The following is a 20,711-nucleotide window of genomic DNA, read 5'->3' on the forward strand; positions in this document are numbered from 1 at the left end:
AAGTTATAGATCTTTTATTGGCTCCAGAATGTCTTCATTTATGGGCACAGCCACTGTGCCTGACTGTTTGGACTGTAGTATATCAAACAATTTATGTGATTTGTCCTGCACTACCAAAATTCTAGATCCAAGGACGCTGCAGTTCTGGGCAAGAGCTTCTGAAAGGCCTTGAAAGCAACTGGAGAAGGGAGTCAGGGACTGGCGGGAGGAACAGTAGCTGGAGTAACAATCTCAACAGAAAACACATGGAGGTTTCTGTTGTTCATCTTCCACGTACTCTCAATTTCTTCATCTTCCAAAGAAAAGGGGCATTGAGATAGCTAGCTCTCCTAATGAATCTAAAGGGAGAAGGTAACTTCAGCCTTTTGTCAATGTTTGTTCCCAGAATGACTTTTGTTAAAATGGGGGTGTTTATATCTCCATTTCCCAGTCAGAACATGGTGCTATTGATCCATGAGGATGGAAGAGAAATATCTGAAGGGGCCCAAGAAAAGGGGAAGCAGACAAAGAATCATACATTCATCTATCAGTACAGCATCTGAAATTAATTCTTCTATTTTTATAGACCAAAAAAGAAAAAGAAAAAAGACCTTGAAAAAAGCAAATCTGTTGTTGTCCAGAGAATAAACATGCTCTTTTCTTCCTGCAGGGTAAACCTAGACCCAAAGTCACTTGGACAAAAGATGGTCAAACACTAGATGCCAAAGAGGTGGGAATTCGGAACAGCACCACAGACACTATCCTGTTCATTCGAAAGGCTGAGCATCACCACTCAGGGACATATGAAGTGGAAGTTCAGATAGAAAACATGAATGATAAGGTTGCTATTACCATGCAGATAATGGGTAAGAAACTTGTGACTTTAAAGCTCAACATTTAAAATAGTGGAATTAGTATGTGTATCCTTCTGCACACAGAAGTAGAAAGTATGGATCCCAGCCCTGGTGGGCTTGTGCATGATTTTACTATAGCCAGGTAGGAAATATGAATCCAGGAATTGGTGTCATGATCCTTCTACACCCAGGGGTTCTAAATGCAAAAAATAATGGGACCAGTACGTGTATTGTACTATTCCCAGAGTCAGAGAGGGGCGCTAATAATTAGTAGGAGGATTCCACTTCATTCAGGTTGTGAATTTACCCTAACTTTGTAAAAGAATTCAGAGAATACTTGTCTAATACAATTAGAGCAGACAGATATGGAAAGACCTATTAGATCAGCTAAGGGCTTGTCTTCATGGTGCATTAGCCCACACTAGTGGGTGTAAATTTTGGAGCATGTCATGGACTTACTGGCATGTGTGGACCCTGCTGGCACATATGAAAAGCTCCCTATTACGTTAGTGTAGTTTTTCACAGGACTACCTTAACACACACTATGGAATGTTTAGTGGGTGCCAGCGGTGTCCACAAGTCTAGTTAGTACACAACACACTAATGGTACACTAGGATTTACAACCCTCTGGTGCGGATTAACATCCCATAAGCAAGCCCTAAGACAGTCCATCTCTTGTAGCCCAATGCAGAATTGTTCTGTACTGCACATTTCTACTCTCATTTTAATGACACTTCCGTAAATTCTCTTGGAAGACTATTCACAGACTAATATATATATCATAGTCAGCAAGAATTCTGTTATAGCTATATGTAACATACTAAATAATGATAATACTAAATACTAATAATACAAAATAATAATTTATCTTTGCTATTAATCATCTGCAAATATTTTAAGAGTAAAATGTTGCTTAGCCACATTATATGCACATTTTGCTTTTCTAGGAGGAAAGGTTAAATCACTTCGTTCAGACCTGATCATTTTTGTTCTCCTTAAATTTCCTCCAATTTGTTAATATCTTCCTGGGAATGTGTAATTTTATTCAACATTATTATGTAATATAATTTCTGACTGTTTAAAATTGAGAATATGGAGCTTATTGCATATTGCTGAAAATTTTGATATATATATATATATATATATATATATATATATATATATATATATATATATATATATATATATATATATATATATATATATATATATAATAAATAAATGATAAAGATGGCAAAAGTGAGCACCTAATGGTTCTAGACACAAAGGACCTAAGGCATGCTCTGGTCCTGTATGACAATACTAAGTATTTTCCTTTCAATATTTGGTACATCTCATACCATAAAATTGACTTTACATGTAAAAATATATATAAGTTGTCAGAGAACCATTTCCCACAGAAACTTAATGGCTGATAAAGTGTGAGTAATGTTATTATACTTATTAATCATAGAATATCAAGGTTGGAAGGGACCTCAGGAGGTCATCTAGTCCAACCCCCTGCTCAAAGCAGGACCAATCCCCAGACAGATTTTTACCCTAGTTCCCTAAATGGGCCCCCTCAAGGATTGAATTCACAACCCTGGGTTTAGCAGGCTAATGCTCAAACCACTGAGCTATCCCTCCCCCTACCAGACCTGCAGGACTGGGGTAAATTTTCTAAATTCTTAGGTAGATAGCTTTGCCACAACATTAAATAAAATTCAGTTATCTCCTACTGATAACTGAAAGGGCTTGGATATTTGCAGAGCCTTCTGCAGCCAAAGCATGCATTTAAATTACTGACTCAGCCCCTCATTCATCCAAGCTGCCCTACTTCACTTCTGTCAACAGCACCTTCTGCTCTCCAGATTTGTATGTTCTTGGCAGGAGAGAAACGTGGGAGAAACAGGCAGGCTGTTTTTATTGACGGCAGTGCTACAGTTGCTATGTAACAGCAGGCATAGGTCAGCTGGAAGGGTGAGAGCCTAACCTGGCTGTCAAAGAACCAATACATCAATCACTGATCCTTTGCTAAATCAGTTAATCAACTAAGCTTCCTTGACAGATGTCTACTTGCTGAGGGATTAATGCCTATAGCCTCATGTGCTCTTATCTTTTGAGGATTGGGGTGAGGAAGCAGGCAACCAAAAACTGGACTGTTCTGAAGTAAGTTCCTTTCATCCCCAAAGAGAAGAAAAAGAACTATACACTGTCAAGCTGTTTGAAGTGGCTTTGGAGTGTGAGTAGCAACTTCAGGGCAGACTGTTAAGAAGGAGAGCACAAACCCCAAACTGACTGGGAGATCTATACTTAGATTTCAGCAACCAAGTATCAAGTGTGAACTCCTCAAGCACTGTAACAGCCTTAACAGAGAGTCCACTTGGGTACTTTGGTCTATATTGCCAGGTAAGCCTGCCTTTGTGATAGATGGTCCCTTACACCAAAAATCACAATAATATTCAAGTTACTCCCAGTCCCAAAGTGCCAGTCACTTATCCCAGGTCAATTGCACCTTAGATTTTATACCCAAGAAAACACTTGTAGCCAATCCTATAATACATTAACTAAGGATTTATTAACCAGGTTAAAGCAGGTAAACATACATACAGAAATGAGTTACAGTGTTAAGTTCAAAGGATGGTTGAAGCTTCTATCATAAGCAAATTCTTTAAGTCCTTTATGGCTAACCAGGCCAAGCACTGAGGATCCCAAGCTTATGCTTAGAAATCTTGCCCTCTCAAAGTTCAAGCAGCATAGAGACCCAGTTTCTTCTTGTCAGGAATTTTCCCTTCCCCAATAGTTCAAGCTCATAAGACGGGTCCTCGTACACATCTCCTCTTCATGCACATGGGGGGAGCAATCCACAAAGTCTTTGTCCTTTAATGTTTCACAACGGCTCATTTGGTTTCAATGGACATTCTTGTGTGCAGGACCTAGCATCTTTGGTAGGAATCTGGACTTTACATTAATTAATGCTTCTTTCCTATTTAGTGAGTTACAGGACATGTCTATGCTACAAAATTAAGTTGACCTCACTTACATCAGCATACAGCTGCCGCAGTAATTACATCGCTGGTGCGTGTTTACACTTTGCTCCTTGGGTTGGCAGTGAGCATCCTCACCAGGAGCGCTTACACCGACTGTGCTGTCAGTATGGGGCACTGTGGGACAGTTTCTGAAAGCCAATAAAAGTTGATGTAAGCAATGCAGTGTCTACACTGACAATGCGTCGACCTAACTACATTGACATTGACTCTAGGCCTCTTGCAGAACTGGACTTATTAAGTCAGCATAGTGGGGCAGTTACATCAGCGGGAGTGAAATTTAATGTAGACACTTACAAAGGTAGGTCAACAAAAGCTGTTTTGCATCGACCTAGCTCTGTAGTGTAGACCAGGCCATAGTTAGAGGTTTACAATGCATACCTTAATATAATCTTAAGTGAGATAAATACATGGGGCATCCTACAATCATTTCATAAAGTCTAGACACATTTTTATAAATCTAATACTATTTTAATAATACTAACACACAGATGAGCCAGACTGGTTTCCAGCTATGCATTCATCAGTGTTCAGTTGGGGCCTAAAGTCCTTGGCATGAGCTGGCACCTGGTCTGCCAGCATCACACACACTTCCTGCTATTAACACCAGCCCTTGGTGTCAAGATAGAAACAAAAGAGAAATTGTTTAGAATTTATTTGTGTATATACAGATTAGAAATTATTCATTTGTGTTCTTGACAATATAACAGTCATCCGGTCCAATATTGTCAGGTACTGGTAGATTCACAAGTAGTAGGGTTGCTGTAGAGGTTTTACACACTGGCAGATACATAGGCATATGGTGTAGAATTGTTATATTCAAATAAGTATGGAGGTGTTATTCAATATAGAAATGACAGGCTGACATTTTTATTGGTATAGCAGATTGCAGTTTTTAAAACTTCCAATCCAATATGACACATTTCCACATTTTGATGGGCAGTGCTGCTGCTCTCACTGTTTCTATGTTCTGTACTTCAGAAAGAGAGAAGAAAAAGAATTAAGGCAGTCGTTGATAGATGTGGAGGTGGAAGGCTTTTACTCTGAACTGCTGGTGTGAGAGAGAGGGTGGAGAATCAGCAAGAGGGAAAGAACGAAGCCTTCATCCAATCTGCAACTCAGCTCCAAAGATTCGCAGCTGGAAATAGCTGCCTTTAATTGTTTTTGCCTTATTTCAGCATAGCCCTGGTGGCTCACATATGCCTGTGAAGTGAGTTGATATACTATATTTTGGCACAGAAAGCCACAGCATACCTAGAAATCCACTTAGGTTGGTTTAAGGGTTGGATTTTTCACTATTCTGTAGAATAGCATCCCTTGCAGACTTCAATTACACAAAACAGTGCTCCACAGTATTGTCTTGTTTCAATTAGCCAATTAATCTCAATTCTGGCTCTGACAATTTTTTGCCCTAATCTTTGTATCCCTACATATTTGTATTCATTACACAGAATTGTAATTTTTATCCATTACATGACTAGTTGCAACTTCTCCCCTCAAACTGATTTTTGAGATGGCTACAAAAATGAAAGTCAGAATGACTGTAGTAGCTGAACACATCACAAACACTGAATAAATCATTCACGATCCCTGTGAGATAGCAGAAGTAGCTATATTTTACAGCGTGTGGAAACTAAAATGGAAATACAGTTCTGTACTTTTACCAATAATTTCCCCAAAATTCCAGGAGCCTTTTTAGTTAAATGCATTTAGATGTATTTTCTACTCTGTCTGGAATGTTCATTCCAAATCATCACTTCACACTGCTCTTGAGGATGTAGAAGTGTTACCAATAAATAACAGTTGGAGCCATTTGAAAGCTCCAAATATAAATAACCCTCGACTCAGTCCTTTGTGATTCTTTTCTATTCATGGCAGTACAGAATTCTCATCTCTTGTTCAGCCGAGCAGTGAGGGGGCTAGAAAATCATTCCATATGTGTCAAAAGGAAAATGAAAACTTAAAATTGAGGGTTGTCTGCATATTGCTGACATTTAAAACAATGTCTCATAATTTCCCTTAACAACTCTGTGTACATGCTAAGAAGGATGGAGGAGAGAATCAATCTTTATCGGACTTCCTGAGTGCTCCAGAGATAAAAGAGCAGTTTTCCATCCCCACACTCTGTTGTTGTCTTGAAAGGAAAAAATGGAGCCATTTCAGCACTTTACAATGGATTCCTGCTATCACTTAGGCAGAACAGTAGCATAGATGCTGGAACTAGGGGTGCAATCCCCTGGCTTGAAATGGTTTCCATTATATACAGGGTTTACAGTTTGATCCAATGGCCCTGAGCACCCCCACTATAAAAATTGTTCCAGCACCCCTGGACAATAGTATGATCTATGTAGAAATGCCCCGGACAGATCCAGAAATAAGAGCAAGAACTTTCTGCAGTTTACAGGCAAGAGGTGATCATCCTTCAGTGCTACCTTGGTTCTGACTTGGCCTTAAACCCAGGTTGGAGGGATGCAGGATATTGGTAATAGATGTGTTTGGAGGCAGCCTACAGCTAGTTTCTAAGCTAATTTGCTCAAAAATTAGAGGTCAATCAACAAGCAGTAGTTTCAGAAATCTAAGTTAAATATAAGTAGGCCAGATTGTGGTATGCTTATAATGGATGGCAGCTTCCTCTCATCAAAGGTGGTGTGGAGTTGACAATCTCTGTAAGAATCCACAGATGTCTTTAACTAGCCCATGATTGGCATAGATCAATCATCAGTAGTGAATCAGATTTATTCCAGCAGTCCTATATTTTCTTGCTATGTGAATGAGCTAAATTCATTGGAAGGGGAAAGGTATTTTAAGTCTCATGAATAGCTGCTGGTGTCCTGATCTTATAGTGTTGACAGATCTTTTAAAGGAGCTTGTTGCTGGGATATGAGGAAGCAGTTTGCGTTAACAAGGTGGTTCACTATCTGGAAAATTTTACAGGGTATTACATGTAAAGTTGATATATTAGCTACAGTAGAGAAAAATCTTGTGCTGGAGTTTAACTGCCAGTTTTCTATCAGTGTCATTTGTTTCCTTTCCTACTGCTGCATCTTATCAGAAATCAACAGTGATCTGCTGGGATGAATGCAAGGGTCTTTTAGGTACCAGCGTGGTCAACAGCAGAAGTCAGTGTACAAGGTCAAAGTCTCACCAGATCTTCCAGTTCTTGGTTCTTCAGTTGGGTATGGATTTCACTGAGGATGCTTCAGAAATTATCTGGGACTATGAGTTCGTAGAACAGGGGCAGACTACTTATAAAACCTTCTTCCTGCATTATACCTAAGTTTTTATATCAATTTGAAGGTTATAGTGGACTGCCCAAGATAAAGGTCAATCCTTCAATTTCCTTTGTCCACATCTAGACAGATGATCCAGTCTAAGGTGTGACTGTGTGTTTTAGCCTTCATGAGTCACCTGATTATATCATGGGGGTCTGAGAGTGGACATGATAGTGGAAAAGCCTGATGCCATTCTGTACATTTTAAAAGTGGCCAGGTTTGGGCTTCGAAGTATTTCCAACAGGAGCAAATTCCAGAGACAAAGCCCTCCCCTACTGGCTTCCTGCTCCTGCAAGCTTCATCCTTGTGAAAGACAGCTGAAGTGATACAGATGGCAAAGAGGAAATGAGGCTCCCTAAGATAACAAGAACCTGGGGCATATAGGGCTTTGTAGAAAATCAGCATCTTGAATTTCACCCAGAAGTGACTGTCCGCTATGGAAGAGAGAAATGCACAGGAGTAGCATGCTCATGGTAGCCCACCTCTAGCCAGAAGGTGGAGAACCTCATTTTGTACTAGTCAAAACTTCTTGGCTAACTCTAAAGAGGGCATTGCACTCATCTAGCCTAGAGGTATAAACGAGGCACAGATAAACATGGTGAAGAAAGCATATTAAAGTACCTATCCTCTTGATCAGCCATGGATGAAAAAGTATTTGCTGTCACTGATAAAAGCTGGGAGTCTGGTGCAGTGATGAATCTAATAAGACCCAAGAGAATGAACCAGTTTAACAGTAGGTGGGCAGATACCCTCAATCAAGAGACAGGTTAAAGGTCCTCAGAATGTTTCTCTCTGCCAATCTACATCAACTCAGTATTATTTGGAGTGAGTTAAAGCCATCCAAATCACTCTCTCTGGCTGACATTGGGACAGCATGGACATGACTGAATACTTTTTAAGACAAGAAATAGATCTAAGTACTGTCTGCAAACTGATAACACTGTAGCCACTATATATCACTTTTCACCAGCTTTATACAGACTGTGTAAAAGAGCAGTGACAAAACTCAGTCTTGCGGGAGTCAGCTGAGTCACTGGGAGAAAAAGAAGTCACCCACCCTTAGCCTCTGAAAGAAATGTGTGGACCCATTCTACAGATCCAAGGAGTTTAAGGATTCTGGATGCTAGAGTTGGCCTGTCACCGCCTTTTCATTGATGTTCCCAGAGACAGGACGTTAGAGACTTGGCAATATTCAAGTGGAACACTGGTTTCTTCAACAAGGGCAGGACTACAGCTTGTTTAAATGATGCATTTACCCTCCCATAGGAGAGACATTAACAATCTCTCCAATTAAGTGCTCAAGCATTTCTAAGTGTCTGACCTTCATCAGTCTAGCTAAACATTGATCAAGTGTCTAGGTGGTTCAATACACTGTTCTCAGTGCATGTAAGACCTCTCACTGAGAAACTGATTAATTCAGTCAGAGAAAACTGTGTATAATAAAAGACTGGCAAAAAGAGTTAACTCCCATCCAACATCGCAAAAAGTGCTTGTTTGATTCAAAGTTAAGGTTTGGGTGGTTCCTGTTTTTGTTAAATGGATTGCCTGTCTCTGAACAGTATGCAGGAAAGCATTAAGAATAGTGCAGGTACCTTAACTGACTTTTTTTTTTATTTTTATGTTTTAATTTTCAACTTTCCATAAAATAAGTGTTTTACTTTGGGATAATTAAACAACTTAGTAACAATTTTTTTCCTGCTTGGAAGGAAATGCTGAAGATCAAAGATCCTGAAACAAGAACTGAGTTTGTCTGACTTGTTTCCTCTGTAGACAAACCTGGTCCACCTCAGAATGTGAAAATCATAGATGTGTGGGGATTCAACGTCGCTCTGGAGTGGAAACCACCCCAAGATGATGGCAATGCTCAGATCTCGGGGTACACAATCCAGAAGGCTGACAAAAAGACAATGGTGAGAGACACTGAGGCTTGCCAATAATTCCTAAAGTCACTGAAATTGGGCAGGATGAATAGGGCCAGGTAGATCATGGAAGTAGGATGCTGAACCAGAAACTACATATTCACTTTCAGGGCTTGTGTCAATTGACATGATTTTTATCTTGTTATGAACAGACATGTTGAAATTGAGTAGAGTCATATTGATTTCATCTGTGATTATGGGTACTAAAGCGGTCTCTGAAGACTTAGGAAGACAGACCTGCACTAGCTTACAAAGTTTTATATGCAGTAACAATAAGGGATAGAAACTTTTGTGTTTTATGCAAGTACATATACAATTTTGTGCCAGAATGAACATCAAAGTAAGAAAATAGGTAAGGTTTTAATTTCCCTTAGAGGAATGTGTGTGCTCTCACTTACTCTATCAGGAATTGTTATCCATTCCCAAAATCATTGTTGCTTGGTAGGCTGTCTTCTTCACTAATACTGACAAGGAAGGTCTGCATACCACAACTAGCACCATCTCTGACCCTTTAAACCTTTTTCAAGATGTTAGAAAAAGTAGACTAATGTACAATCTCATTATAGGAATGGTACACTGTTTTTGACCACTATCGACGAACCAACTGTGTCGTGTCAGACCTGATTATGGGGAATGAGTATTATTTCCGTGTCTTCAGTGAAAATTTGTGTGGACTGAGTGAAACTGCTGCAACAACTAAAACTCCTGCCTACATACAAAAGACAGGTAACACACATTCTTCAAAACAAAGGTCACAAAAACTGACTCATGGATAAGCCACAGTTAGCAAGTTGAGTAATGCATTATAGACAGGAGAGTACAGAATTTCTGGCATAGGAGCAGAGACCTTTTCGTTACTTAACACTGGGCGCTTACAGCTTCTAATCTTTTAGACTCCTTATTAGACTGTGACATATTTCTTTATTTCCAGCCACAAGAATCATGAATCAGGCTCCCAGAAGTCATTAAATTAAAAACAAATTTTGGGGTTCTTATCTTCTGGGTTTTGAGTCTTTAGAGTTCATGCTTTCAAGCTTTTCCATACAACCATGAAGGATAGAAACTTATTTTTTAAATGAAACAGATTCTCACATTATCCTAGGACTCCAGGATCTAGGGCTTTTAGGAAATAATACCTCATTACATCACAAATGTTTGCAACACTGATGTTTTAACACTACTGCTTTCCTAAAACGGCATAGATAAAATAAAATTACAAGTAGACTGTGTTGACTAGGCAAGATTTAAGACAAAATTCTTACTAGATTACTCTGTTTGTTTGAATTGCAGGCACCATTTATAAACCACCCAGTTACAAAGAGCATGACTTCTCTGAAGCCCCCAAATTCACTCACCCCTTAGTAAGCCGTTCTGTGATCTCTGGATACAATGCTACACTCAGCTGTGCTGTAAGAGGAAGCCCCAAGGTACAGATTACACTAGTTTTCATCTATATAATTGTGACAAGTCAAAAGCCTACTATAACTACCCTAAAATCCATGCCAGCTTCATGTAATTATACTGTTCTAATTACTGATCTACATTATAGGACACCGATTCCATACTATCCCTCTACACCCTAGAAGTAAATAGTGTTCCTGTGAAAAACCCAAACACCAGCAAAAGCAATACAGTGATATAGCATGAAACCTAAGTTTTTAAATGCCCAATTCAGGAAGTTGAAAATTACAGTTGGCACAGCAATGTTAACTCTGGCCCCCCCCATGTATATATTATAATTGGGTCTTTCAGCACAGCAAAGGACAACGCAACATACTATTCACTTAATAGAATGCAAAGGAAATACAACTTTTTCTATTACCTACAGTACACCTATGTAACTTTGTGTTTCTGAATGCATATTGTGTGATCAAGTAGTAAAATGCCCCGCTGTAATTTGTATGCGCAAGGGGACAGCATTTTAAAAAAAAAAATCTCAGGCAGGGGACACTTTCTTCACTCTCAATTATTTGCTGAGCTCTATTCAGGGTGAACTGTACTTTGTACCGATATTAGGAAAAAGCATCAGAAAGAATATCAACCACTGGCTAAGATTAGATTCAATCTCTGAAAGCAGACTGAACAGGGGGGAAAAGGGCCTTATACACACACAAGAAATTTACTATGCTAAATAATAATTGTTCCTCCTCAATCAACTAAAACTCATCTTATATCCAATACACAACTGTTCCAGTTACCACTGATTTTCACTAACACCCCATATTATGCTTTTTGTGGTTGTTAAATGAGTCAGTCATTTGAATCCCAGTTTGGATGATTCTCCCTCCCAAGTTAGCACAATTGATGCAAACCGCTGCTCATCCTTCCATCCCGCAGTGTAGTCACTCCAAAGTGGCTTCTCTAAGACACCTTTCTGCACCTGCAATGCCAATTGTATGCTTGCCAGACGACACATACAAATGGCTCTGTACACACTGTACAGCTGTTCTGCATCTTTTTCAGAGGCAACGCTTCCTGGTGATAGAGCTTTGACATTTTGGATAACTCTATACTATCAAAGATGTCCCAGGTATAAAGTGCATTCCATGAACATGCTGCCACTAGGCAGAAGCCAATATTCATGCCCAGATAGCACTGTGACATGAAGTGGAATTCCAGAAAAAGCAAGAGGGCTATTGACAAAAATATACGGGTGGACAAAGTTGTTCAAGAACAGTAAAACTGCAGGTGTCGTTAATATGATTCAGCATGACTAGTATGGATGCACAAGACTCATCAAGCAGACAAGGCCAAAGACATACAATAACAAAATGGTAATAATAATACCTTTCATTGGTAGATCTCAAAGCACTTTACAATGGAGATCAGTATCGTTATTCTAATTTTACAGATGAGGACACTGAGGCCCAAGGCTGCTAATTTAAAAAACAAAACAAATGCCATAAAGGTTTGGTTCTTACTGTTTAATCCTAGTGCTGCATTAGGATAAACATTGGTCACAGTGCAAGAAACATTATTTTCATTTAAATTTTTATTCCACCATCTTGGATGCAAAAATAGAAGACCTTCTTTAGTCCCACACTGCAATCAGAAGGGGAAAACATATCAGACACAAACATACTTGATTAGTTGCATATATGCAGCGATCAATACTATGCACTACAACTGACATTAGGGAGACTTTCCCTCCTGTAATCACAATGCTTCCCCTCCTGGAACCCAGGCAGCATGAAAGAGAAGGAGGAAGCAGAGGCGTGATATGCATGGTGGAAGGAGGAGAAACAGGCTGGGGGATAGGAGCAGAAGTGGACAGGGACAGACTTGGGGGATTTGAGCACAGGGGGGCAGAAGCAGGGGAGATGGTAGGGGACACAAGTAGAAGGAAACAGGGACAAAAGAATCTGTAACAGCCACAGAACACTCCCCTACAGAACCCAAAACTGAACTCAGGATTCCCAAGTCCCAACATTCCTCTGTCCTCAGCAAACAGCTGGCAAACTCACTGATAAAATCTGTATCTCATCCCCCTCTAGTGACTGGCCCACAGTCTATCAGGAACTGAGATACTTCAAATGGTAGAGATCTGTGGTGAGGATTTAAAAGTGGAATCCTAGTGGTAAACCACACATGGATTAATATGGTTCCATGTGGAGCTTGGTTTTTTCCATTTGCTTTTTTAAAAACCTAGGAAATTACATGCAAGATAAACTATGTTTAAATATTGTAAAGGTTCAACCCAAAAGCTAGGAAATGCCAGAACTCAGACTGACCATGCAACCTTAATTCAGCCCTCTTATGTTTATACATTTTTATAGCCTTTAATTACATGATCACATACTTTTTCCCTACGAGACCTCTGCCTCATTCAGTGCATAGGATGGATAGTGCTCAGGGTTTTGTAGTAAACAAGTCTGTTTTCTGCAGGAGATTGGAAGGTGTATAGTGAATGAGGCAGCAACTTCAGGAGGATGATCTTGTAGTTAAGATACCTGAATGGAGAACTGAATTCTACCCCTTCATCTGCCATAGATACCCACTAATTTCATAGTTTGCGTGTTCCTCCTTTTCTGGATGCCCAAATTGAGACACCAGGGGCCTGATCTGCATAAGTGCTGATCACTTTCAACTGAAGTCAATTGGAGCTGTGCTTTGAACATGAAATTAAGTGCTAATTATGCTGGGGGAAAAAACAGCCCCTAGATATCTCAAGTTAGGCAAAATTAGCAGACCTTACAATTTTGGTCTAAAATATCTCTGTACCTCAGTTCCCCACCTGTAAATGGAACTAATACCACCATATCATCTAACAGGTATGCTGTGTGGATAAATCCATTCATGTTTGTAAAGCACTCAGATGTTATGGGGCTGAGTACCCAAAAAAAAAACCCCATGAGGAAATTAATAATTCTGTAGTCAGTGAAGGGTTTGAATAGCGTGCAGTAAACAAGATACAGAGCCACACACTGAATGAAGATAAAAAGAAATATTGAATAGCTACATTATCTATTTCCTGAGCATTGTCCATCTTATGTAGTGAATAAGTGGGGGTTCCATGAAAACAATAGTATGTAATCATGTAATTAAAAATAGTATCATAAAGCACCCAACGGGGCTGTATTAAGGTTGCACAGGCAGCCATAAATCTACAACTTCCTAACTTTTGTTTTTATGTTCTTCAGCCAAAGATATTCTGGTACAAGAACAAAGTAGATCTCTCTGGAGATGCCAAGTATCGTATGTTCAGTAAGCAAGGGGTATTGACCCTGGAGATCCGAAAGCCCAGTCCCTTTGATGGAGGCTTTTACACCTGTAAAGCTGTGAATGAATGTGGTGAAGCTGAAACAGAGTGCAGATTGGATGTTAGAGGTAACCAGATTTCTGTAGACAATATTCTCCTTTAAATGAATGGATAATTAATTTCTCCAAAAATCATAGCTTCCCTTTAAGCAAAAATTGTTGATATGGGGGGGCGGGGCAGAAGCTACAGTTCACTGAATAAGTGAATGTCTCCATAGGAACAGGTGAAAATATGGTAGAATTCTGTGGTCGAACTTTGTTATATGTTAGGTACTATAGGACAAGAAGACGGGAAGCTATTAATAGTTAATATTCCAGAAGAAGGCATAAGACATTGGAATGAATGTCACAAGCTGAATTAATAAACTGTATGCTGTGGACAACAGCACTGTCCTATAGACCAGGGGTTCTCAAACTTCATTGCACCGTAACCCGCTTCTGACAACAAAAATAACTAGATAACCCCAGGAAGGGGGATCAAAGCCTGAGCCTCCCCGAGCCCTGCTGCCCCAGGGCAGGGGGGTGCCAAAGCTGAAGCCTTAGCCCCACCACCCTGGGCAGGGGACCAAAGCCGAAGCCCAGGGCTGAAGCTGAAGGCTGAGCTCCGCTGCCCAGCGCTGACGCCCTTGGGCTTTGGACCTAGGCAGCGGGGCTCGGGCTTCGGCCCCGGGCCCCAGCAAGTCTAACATCAGCCCTAGCAACCCCATTAAAACAGGCTCACGACCCACTTTGGGGTCACAACCCACAGTTTGAGAACCACTGCTATAGACATTATTCTACATTTCAAAACTGAAATTCCTAAGAGACTCAAAAGTGATGAGATACGATAGCTGTCAAAAATATGTAAATATAAGGCCTGTTACTTTACAAGCAATTATAAAAGAGGATATTGATCACTTATTTTCACTACTAGCTGAAGTCAGGCAAACACACTGCAAAAGGGAACATGGATGCGTGTAGAATAGCTAATGGTGGAGATGTGCCTTCTATACAGGGAGATTGACTTCTTCCGATTCAAATGGTATTACATCATTCAAAACTGTTGTGTACAAACAAAAAACCTAGAAAAAATATGGTGCAACTATGTTCCAATATAAGGACAAAAACTCGGTAATCTGAAAACAATAGCAACAAGAGTGACTGTAGTTCATCTCAATGGAGAAAGTAATTAGTGTTATTTTTTAAAACTAATAATAATATGGCCCGAGAAGAAAAAGGTGGTATACGGCCACTAGAGATAAGGTCACTCTCTTCACATGTAGTTGCAGTAGAAAGCATTTTAGTGACAGAACATTTGCAAGTAAATACACATAACTGCGTTAAATGTTTGGAGGCATATAAGAGGAGTACTCCTTGTTAAATATGGAAAAATATTTAAAATGTAGAAATTGAAATTTTAAGTCCTCTTTTTATTGGAGTCTGTCTTGGGCATATTAAGTCTCCTCATGATTGTGAGGGAGAAAATGACCACTGTAAAATTCTCTCTCTCTCTCTTCCCCCATCCTCTTTTTTAAGCTTTAATTAGTGTCGTGTCTTAATTTTGCAGTTCAGCTTCTATGGTGTGTCTCACTGTCTCTTAATTCTTTTACCTCCTCCAGCACCTCAGTAAAACTCTAAACCTTAGTTCATCAGCAATTCAAGGTATGAATCAAAATGACTTAAGGAAAATATTTAGTTAGCATTGGGTAAAATAATGATGAATAATAGCTGGGTAAATAGAAAACTGGTCCATGCAGAGCCATTTATTAAAATCCAGTTTATGGGTCAATCAATCAGATTTTTTTTTAATCACTGCATTTATCGTATTCCTGCAAAGTGCCTTTTTTAGACTCCATTCAAGTTAGAGGGCATTGAAGGCTCTCCTGCCCCACACAGGCTTAAACAATTTGTAAGGATAATGGAATGATCCTACTGGGGCATTTCCCTTTTAATTCACTGAAAGTTGTTTGTGTAGGAGAACCATAGCAGTGGTTTGATGTGCATCACTAATTAGTACAAGGCTAATTTGTAATACAGTGTCTGGATATAGTAGTTTAAGAATCATGTTAAGTTTAAAAATTGTTGTTCATACATATATCTGAAAGTGTACAATGCACTTTAAACTTTTAAAAATAAAATGGTTATCATAAACATCACACTTGTTTGTGACTAACCTCTCTTTTTCTCTCTCTCTCTTCTCTTTCTGTCTCAGGTGGTGTTGGGATTGGAATCTGAAGAGAAGGAAAGAAAAAAAGAAAAAAATGAATAACGGTTAGACCCATGTACAGCTAAAGCTCTGCTCATCTTTAAGTGTCATTTAATGGAGGAGGATGTCCTGTTTAGCTACACAGTTTCACATATTTCCCTTCTCAGAATTTTTGAAGTGTTATTGTCTCTAACCACCATGCAGGGGAAATAGAAATATTTTCCCCATTAACACTAGAGATTCTCCTTTAGGACAGAAACATTAAAGCTAAATGCAAAACTGATCCACCACCCCTCAGGTATGAAGTGAGCACAAACACTAACATCAACTCTCCAATGCTAAAATAAATCCTCTCTTTTTCCTCTTTTGTCACTTTCAGAATTCTCAAATTCCTGATGGGAATCTTGTATTACTCAGAAATATTACAGATAGGAAAATCCTAGCAGGTCATTTGTTCTACTGCTTCAACTTTATCACACCCACAGGAGCCTAGATAAAAGAGAGACCTCACAGGGCTCTCTTTCCTCTTCCAACCTCCAATACCTGATTCTCAAAATGTTTACGTCTGTGGACTCATGAAGGCCTCTACAGATCCCAGCTTGTCCACAGAACACTATTTGAGAATATCTGGTCTAGGCTATTGCACTGCTTGCTGTACATAAGATAGTCCCTGCTAACTATTCACTAATCATCTTCTGGTTTGGTAAATTACACTAGCATGAACTCTTGTTTTTCAGATGTTACTACAACACGTTATGAAAGAACTCAAATTCAAAACTAGCTTTCTGTCTCAGGAGAGACGTTGAAAAATGCAGTCAGGAAATAAGGCATAAAAGACTATTTCAAACCACAAAGCTTATGATGAATTCAGCAAAAGCTTATTTTAATTTTGTATCATTTGTGGTTTTTCAAAGTTTATAAACTATTTTTACATGTTTTTCCAGACAGTTATGTTCTTTAGTTAGGTTTTTTAATTTGTTTAAAAAAAAAAACCCTCTTGCTCCAACAGAGTCTCCTGCTTCTAACTTGCTAGTTTTCACTATGTAATCTTTTTCAGCTTATAGTGGTAATTAGAAGCCCCTGGCTTGGTATTGCTCTACTTTTACACTGGCATGAAACGAGAAGGCAGGGAGAGGAAACCCATCCAGGAAGTGAGGCTTTATCAAAGAACTACATCAGTTTCTTCATAGTAATACTCAGTGCTCCTGTTCTCCCCTCTAAGATGTTCCGCTCTTGATGGATGGGTATTTCTGACTAAGCAGATTGATTGTACTACACTGTGAAGTACATCTTCATAATAAAGATACCTGTGCAGTGACAGCTGGATTAAGTGGTATTTTATTCACATATCAGAACATACAGAGATGTATAAGCAACCACAATTCCCCTAAAACAAGAAGTGCTTTTGTGATATCTTCTATGAACTTTATAACTATTTGTTAGAGTTAGAAAACTTCAGTTAAAAATATTGTGCAAAAATATTTACATTTTCTGACCAGCTCTCTTATCTAAATCTACTAGATACCACACATACAAATTGAGACATTCCATGTCATAAAGAACTTACACACTGAATGTAAAGTGGACTCAAACCATCACCTCTGGCAACCATATTGACAGCGTCCGTAGAAAAGAAAGGACTAAATTATAAACAGCAGCTTAACCTTTTAGCCTGAAAGAGGTCAAAGTGCTTTACAAACTGTGTTAATTAATATTTGAAAGGTGCTCTGAATTATTGTTTTGGAGAAGTAGTAAACTCATGCTATATTTTAGCGCAAGATTCAAAACTCACAAAACTAACTCATGATCCTGAAGAAGATGGCACTTTCCCACTGAATTATACTCACACTGATTTTATGAAAGACAAGGGGATGTTCACTCACTATGACAGCTCCATCAGCAGTGGCAAGAAATGCATTCCCCTTGACACTTTCATCAGAGATATGTTTGTACCTACACATCTTCATGAAATTCCACTATATAAATGTCAGACTAGAAAATTCAGATAACTCAGATACGAGTGATAGTACTTTCAAACGGCGTAAGACAAAAAGACAGCCAAGCCTGCCCTGCGCCTGACAGCCTCACCATCTAGTACATGTGAAGTCTAGAAACTAATAATAGCTAGTGCATAGTTTCCTTTAACTAAGTTGGTTGAGCTGCTGCCTTTGGATTTTCAGTTCCTGGAGTACAAAACCAAATTAGGATGAGTTACTCATAGAATTTTAGTGGCTCTTCTTAAGATAATGCAGTTCTATGACAGGGCAGACATGAAATAGCATTTGCTTGTGAAATTCTCAAACAATAATAGGGGGCAAATTTAACAGTGATCCGAATGGGTTAAAATAAGTAAACATCATAATATAGTTAAGTTTCCAAAAGCAAAATACTGATTTTAATACCAAAATGCTGGCCACTCCTCAGACTGAAAAAAATGCTGCCAGCTTGATGCTCGTTTAAGCACTGATTGACATGCCATGTGGCATGTCTACCCACACATCACAAACCTAGCTAGCTAAGAAAATATCATACCCACATTCCACTACCATCATTCACCATAGACTACTTCCAGCAATGGAACCACATAGAAAATTTTTCTGACAAACGGCCTTCTGTGTGCAATCATCTCTATGCTGCCAAGTCAGACTGCAAATCAAGACTGACATCCTGTGGTCCCTCTGAATGTCTGGGGAATTGCTCCTCCACCCCACCCCCTAGTAGGATGACCAGATGTCCCGATTTTATAGGGACAGTCCCAATTTTGGGGGCTTTTTCTTATATAGGGTCCTATTACCCCCCACCCTGTGTCCTGATTTTTCACACTTGCTGTCTGGTCACCCTACCCCCCCAGACAACAATTCCCCTTCCATTCACTCCCTTCTTCTATTTACATAAGAACATAAGAAAGGCCGTACCGGGTCAGACCAAAGGTCCATCTAGCCCAGTATCTGTCTACCGACAGTGGCCAATGCCAGGTGCCCCTGAGGGAGTGAACCTAACAGGCAATGATCAAGTGATCGCTCTCCTGCCATCCATTTCCATCCTCTGACGAACAGAGGCTAGGGACACCATTCTTACCCATCCTGGCTAATAGCCATTTATGGACTTAGCCACCATGAATTTATCCAGTCCTCTTTTAAACATTGTTATAGTCCTAGCCTTCACAACCTCCTCAGGTAAGGAGTTCCACAAGTTGACTGTGCGCTGCGTGAAGAAGAACTTCCTTTTATTTGTTTTAAACCTGCTGCCTATTAATTTCATTTGGTGACCCCTAGTTCTTGTATTATGGGAATAAGTAAATAACTTTTCCTTATCCACTTTCTCAAAATCACTCATGATTTTATATACCTCTATCATGTCCCCCCTTAGTCTCCTCTTTTCCAAACTGAAGAGTCCTAGCCTCTTTAATCTTTCCTCATATGGGACCCTCTCTAAACCCCTAATCATTTTAGTTGCTCTTTTCTGAACCTTTTCTAGTGCTAGAATATCTTTTTTGAGGTGAGGAGACCACATCTGTACACAGTATTCGAGATGTGGGCGTACCATGGATTTATATAAGGGCAATAATATATTCTCAGTCTTATTCTCTATCCCCTTTTTAATGATTCCTAACATCCTGTTTGCTTTTTTGACCGCCTCTGCACACTGCGTGGACATCTTCAGAGAACTATCCACGATAACTCCAAGATCTTTTTCCTGACTCGTTGTAGCTAAATTAGCCCCCATCATGTTGTATGTATAGTTGGGGTTATTTAAAACTATTAGCTAAAGCAATGGTTTTTACAATACAGAGGTAAAGTTCCTGTGGATTCTACTTTCTATCAAATATTGTCAAAGACAGAGTGAGGCATTTCTTTGTTTTTATTGGTGACCTTTTACTTTGGACACTACTCATGAAACACAATATAGACCATTTAAAATTCATCCTAAAAATTAAGTATCTATTTATATATCCTCTGGTTTATTTGTATTTCTAAAGCACCTAGCACCATGCTATTTAGGTGGCTGAGTGCAACGTCCATTGTCGTCAATGGCACCATTAAAACCGGGCAGGCCAGACACGTCCCCCAGCACAGGGGCAGGGCGGGGCCCCCCGCGAGTACCGCAGGAAGGGCGGGAAGCTGGCCAGGGAGCGGGAATCACGACGGTTCCTCACTTCGCTCAGCCTCCTTGTGACGGGCGGGGCCGGGGGCCCCTGGGTGTTCCCGGGGAAAGGAAACGGGCCGCCCTGGGGCTCCCCCGCCCACGCTCCCCGGAGAGGAGCCTGGTGGCACCTGGAGATAGCGCGCGCCCCTTATAGGCGAAAGACCGCAGCCAATCAGTGCCGCAAGCCAGAGAGCCGCAGAAACGGAGGCTGCGCATGCGCCTGGACGACACCGCAGCAAGCGGGTGGCCGCGGCGCACGTTGGAGAGCGGGTCTATGCGTGCGTCTCGAGGCCAGCACCTCAGGGCGGGGCTGCTAGAGGGGCGCGCGACCCCCCATGACAGAGGCCGTTCAAACGGCCGCGTGGGACAGGCTCACACTGCAGCCCCTCCCCCCCGGTCATCCAGGGCTTCCTCAGCCCCACCCTCACCCTTGAGATCAAAAGTAGTCACAGGCCCCTGCTAATGCTGCAGACAAGAAAGCTGGGGCCTCCCCAAACGCCCCACCAAGCCTGGACCCTAAACCCACCAATACCTAAATTCTGTGAACCCAGGACTGGCTCTCCCTTGTGGA

At 40.3% G+C, this 20,711-nt stretch overlaps 1 protein-coding gene across 7 annotated transcripts in view; it reads left to right on the forward strand.

The window, feature by feature from the left end:
• MYBPC3 (myosin binding protein C3) overlaps positions 1-17,307 on the forward strand; it is a 107,205-nt gene extending 89,898 nt beyond the window's left edge. For 5 of the 7 annotated variants that reach the window (XM_039535128.1, XM_039535129.1, XM_039535131.1 and 2 more), the window contains 7 exons: positions 650-845; positions 8,903-9,042; positions 9,618-9,777; positions 10,342-10,478; positions 13,692-13,878; positions 15,408-15,450; positions 16,001-16,106. In XM_039535128.1, the coding sequence (XP_039391062.1) occupies positions 650-845; positions 8,903-9,042; positions 9,618-9,777; positions 10,342-10,478; positions 13,692-13,878; positions 15,408-15,418 (831 nt within the window). In that variant the 3' untranslated portion in view covers positions 15,419-15,450; positions 16,001-16,106. Of the gene's footprint in view, positions 1-649; positions 846-4,841; positions 5,373-8,902; positions 9,043-9,617; positions 9,778-10,341; positions 10,479-13,691; positions 13,879-15,407; positions 15,451-16,000; positions 16,107-17,051 lie in introns of those variants that run through there. The other 2 variants (XR_005597653.1, XM_039535133.1) reach the window with 2 other exon arrangements.
• Positions 17,308-20,711: the final 3,404 nt, after the last annotated feature.

The sequence above is a fragment of the Mauremys reevesii genome, linkage group 4 (genome assembly GCF_016161935.1).
Source record: "Mauremys reevesii isolate NIE-2019 linkage group 4, ASM1616193v1, whole genome shotgun sequence".
In the NCBI taxonomy this organism is placed as follows: Eukaryota; Metazoa; Chordata; order Testudines; family Geoemydidae; genus Mauremys; species Mauremys reevesii.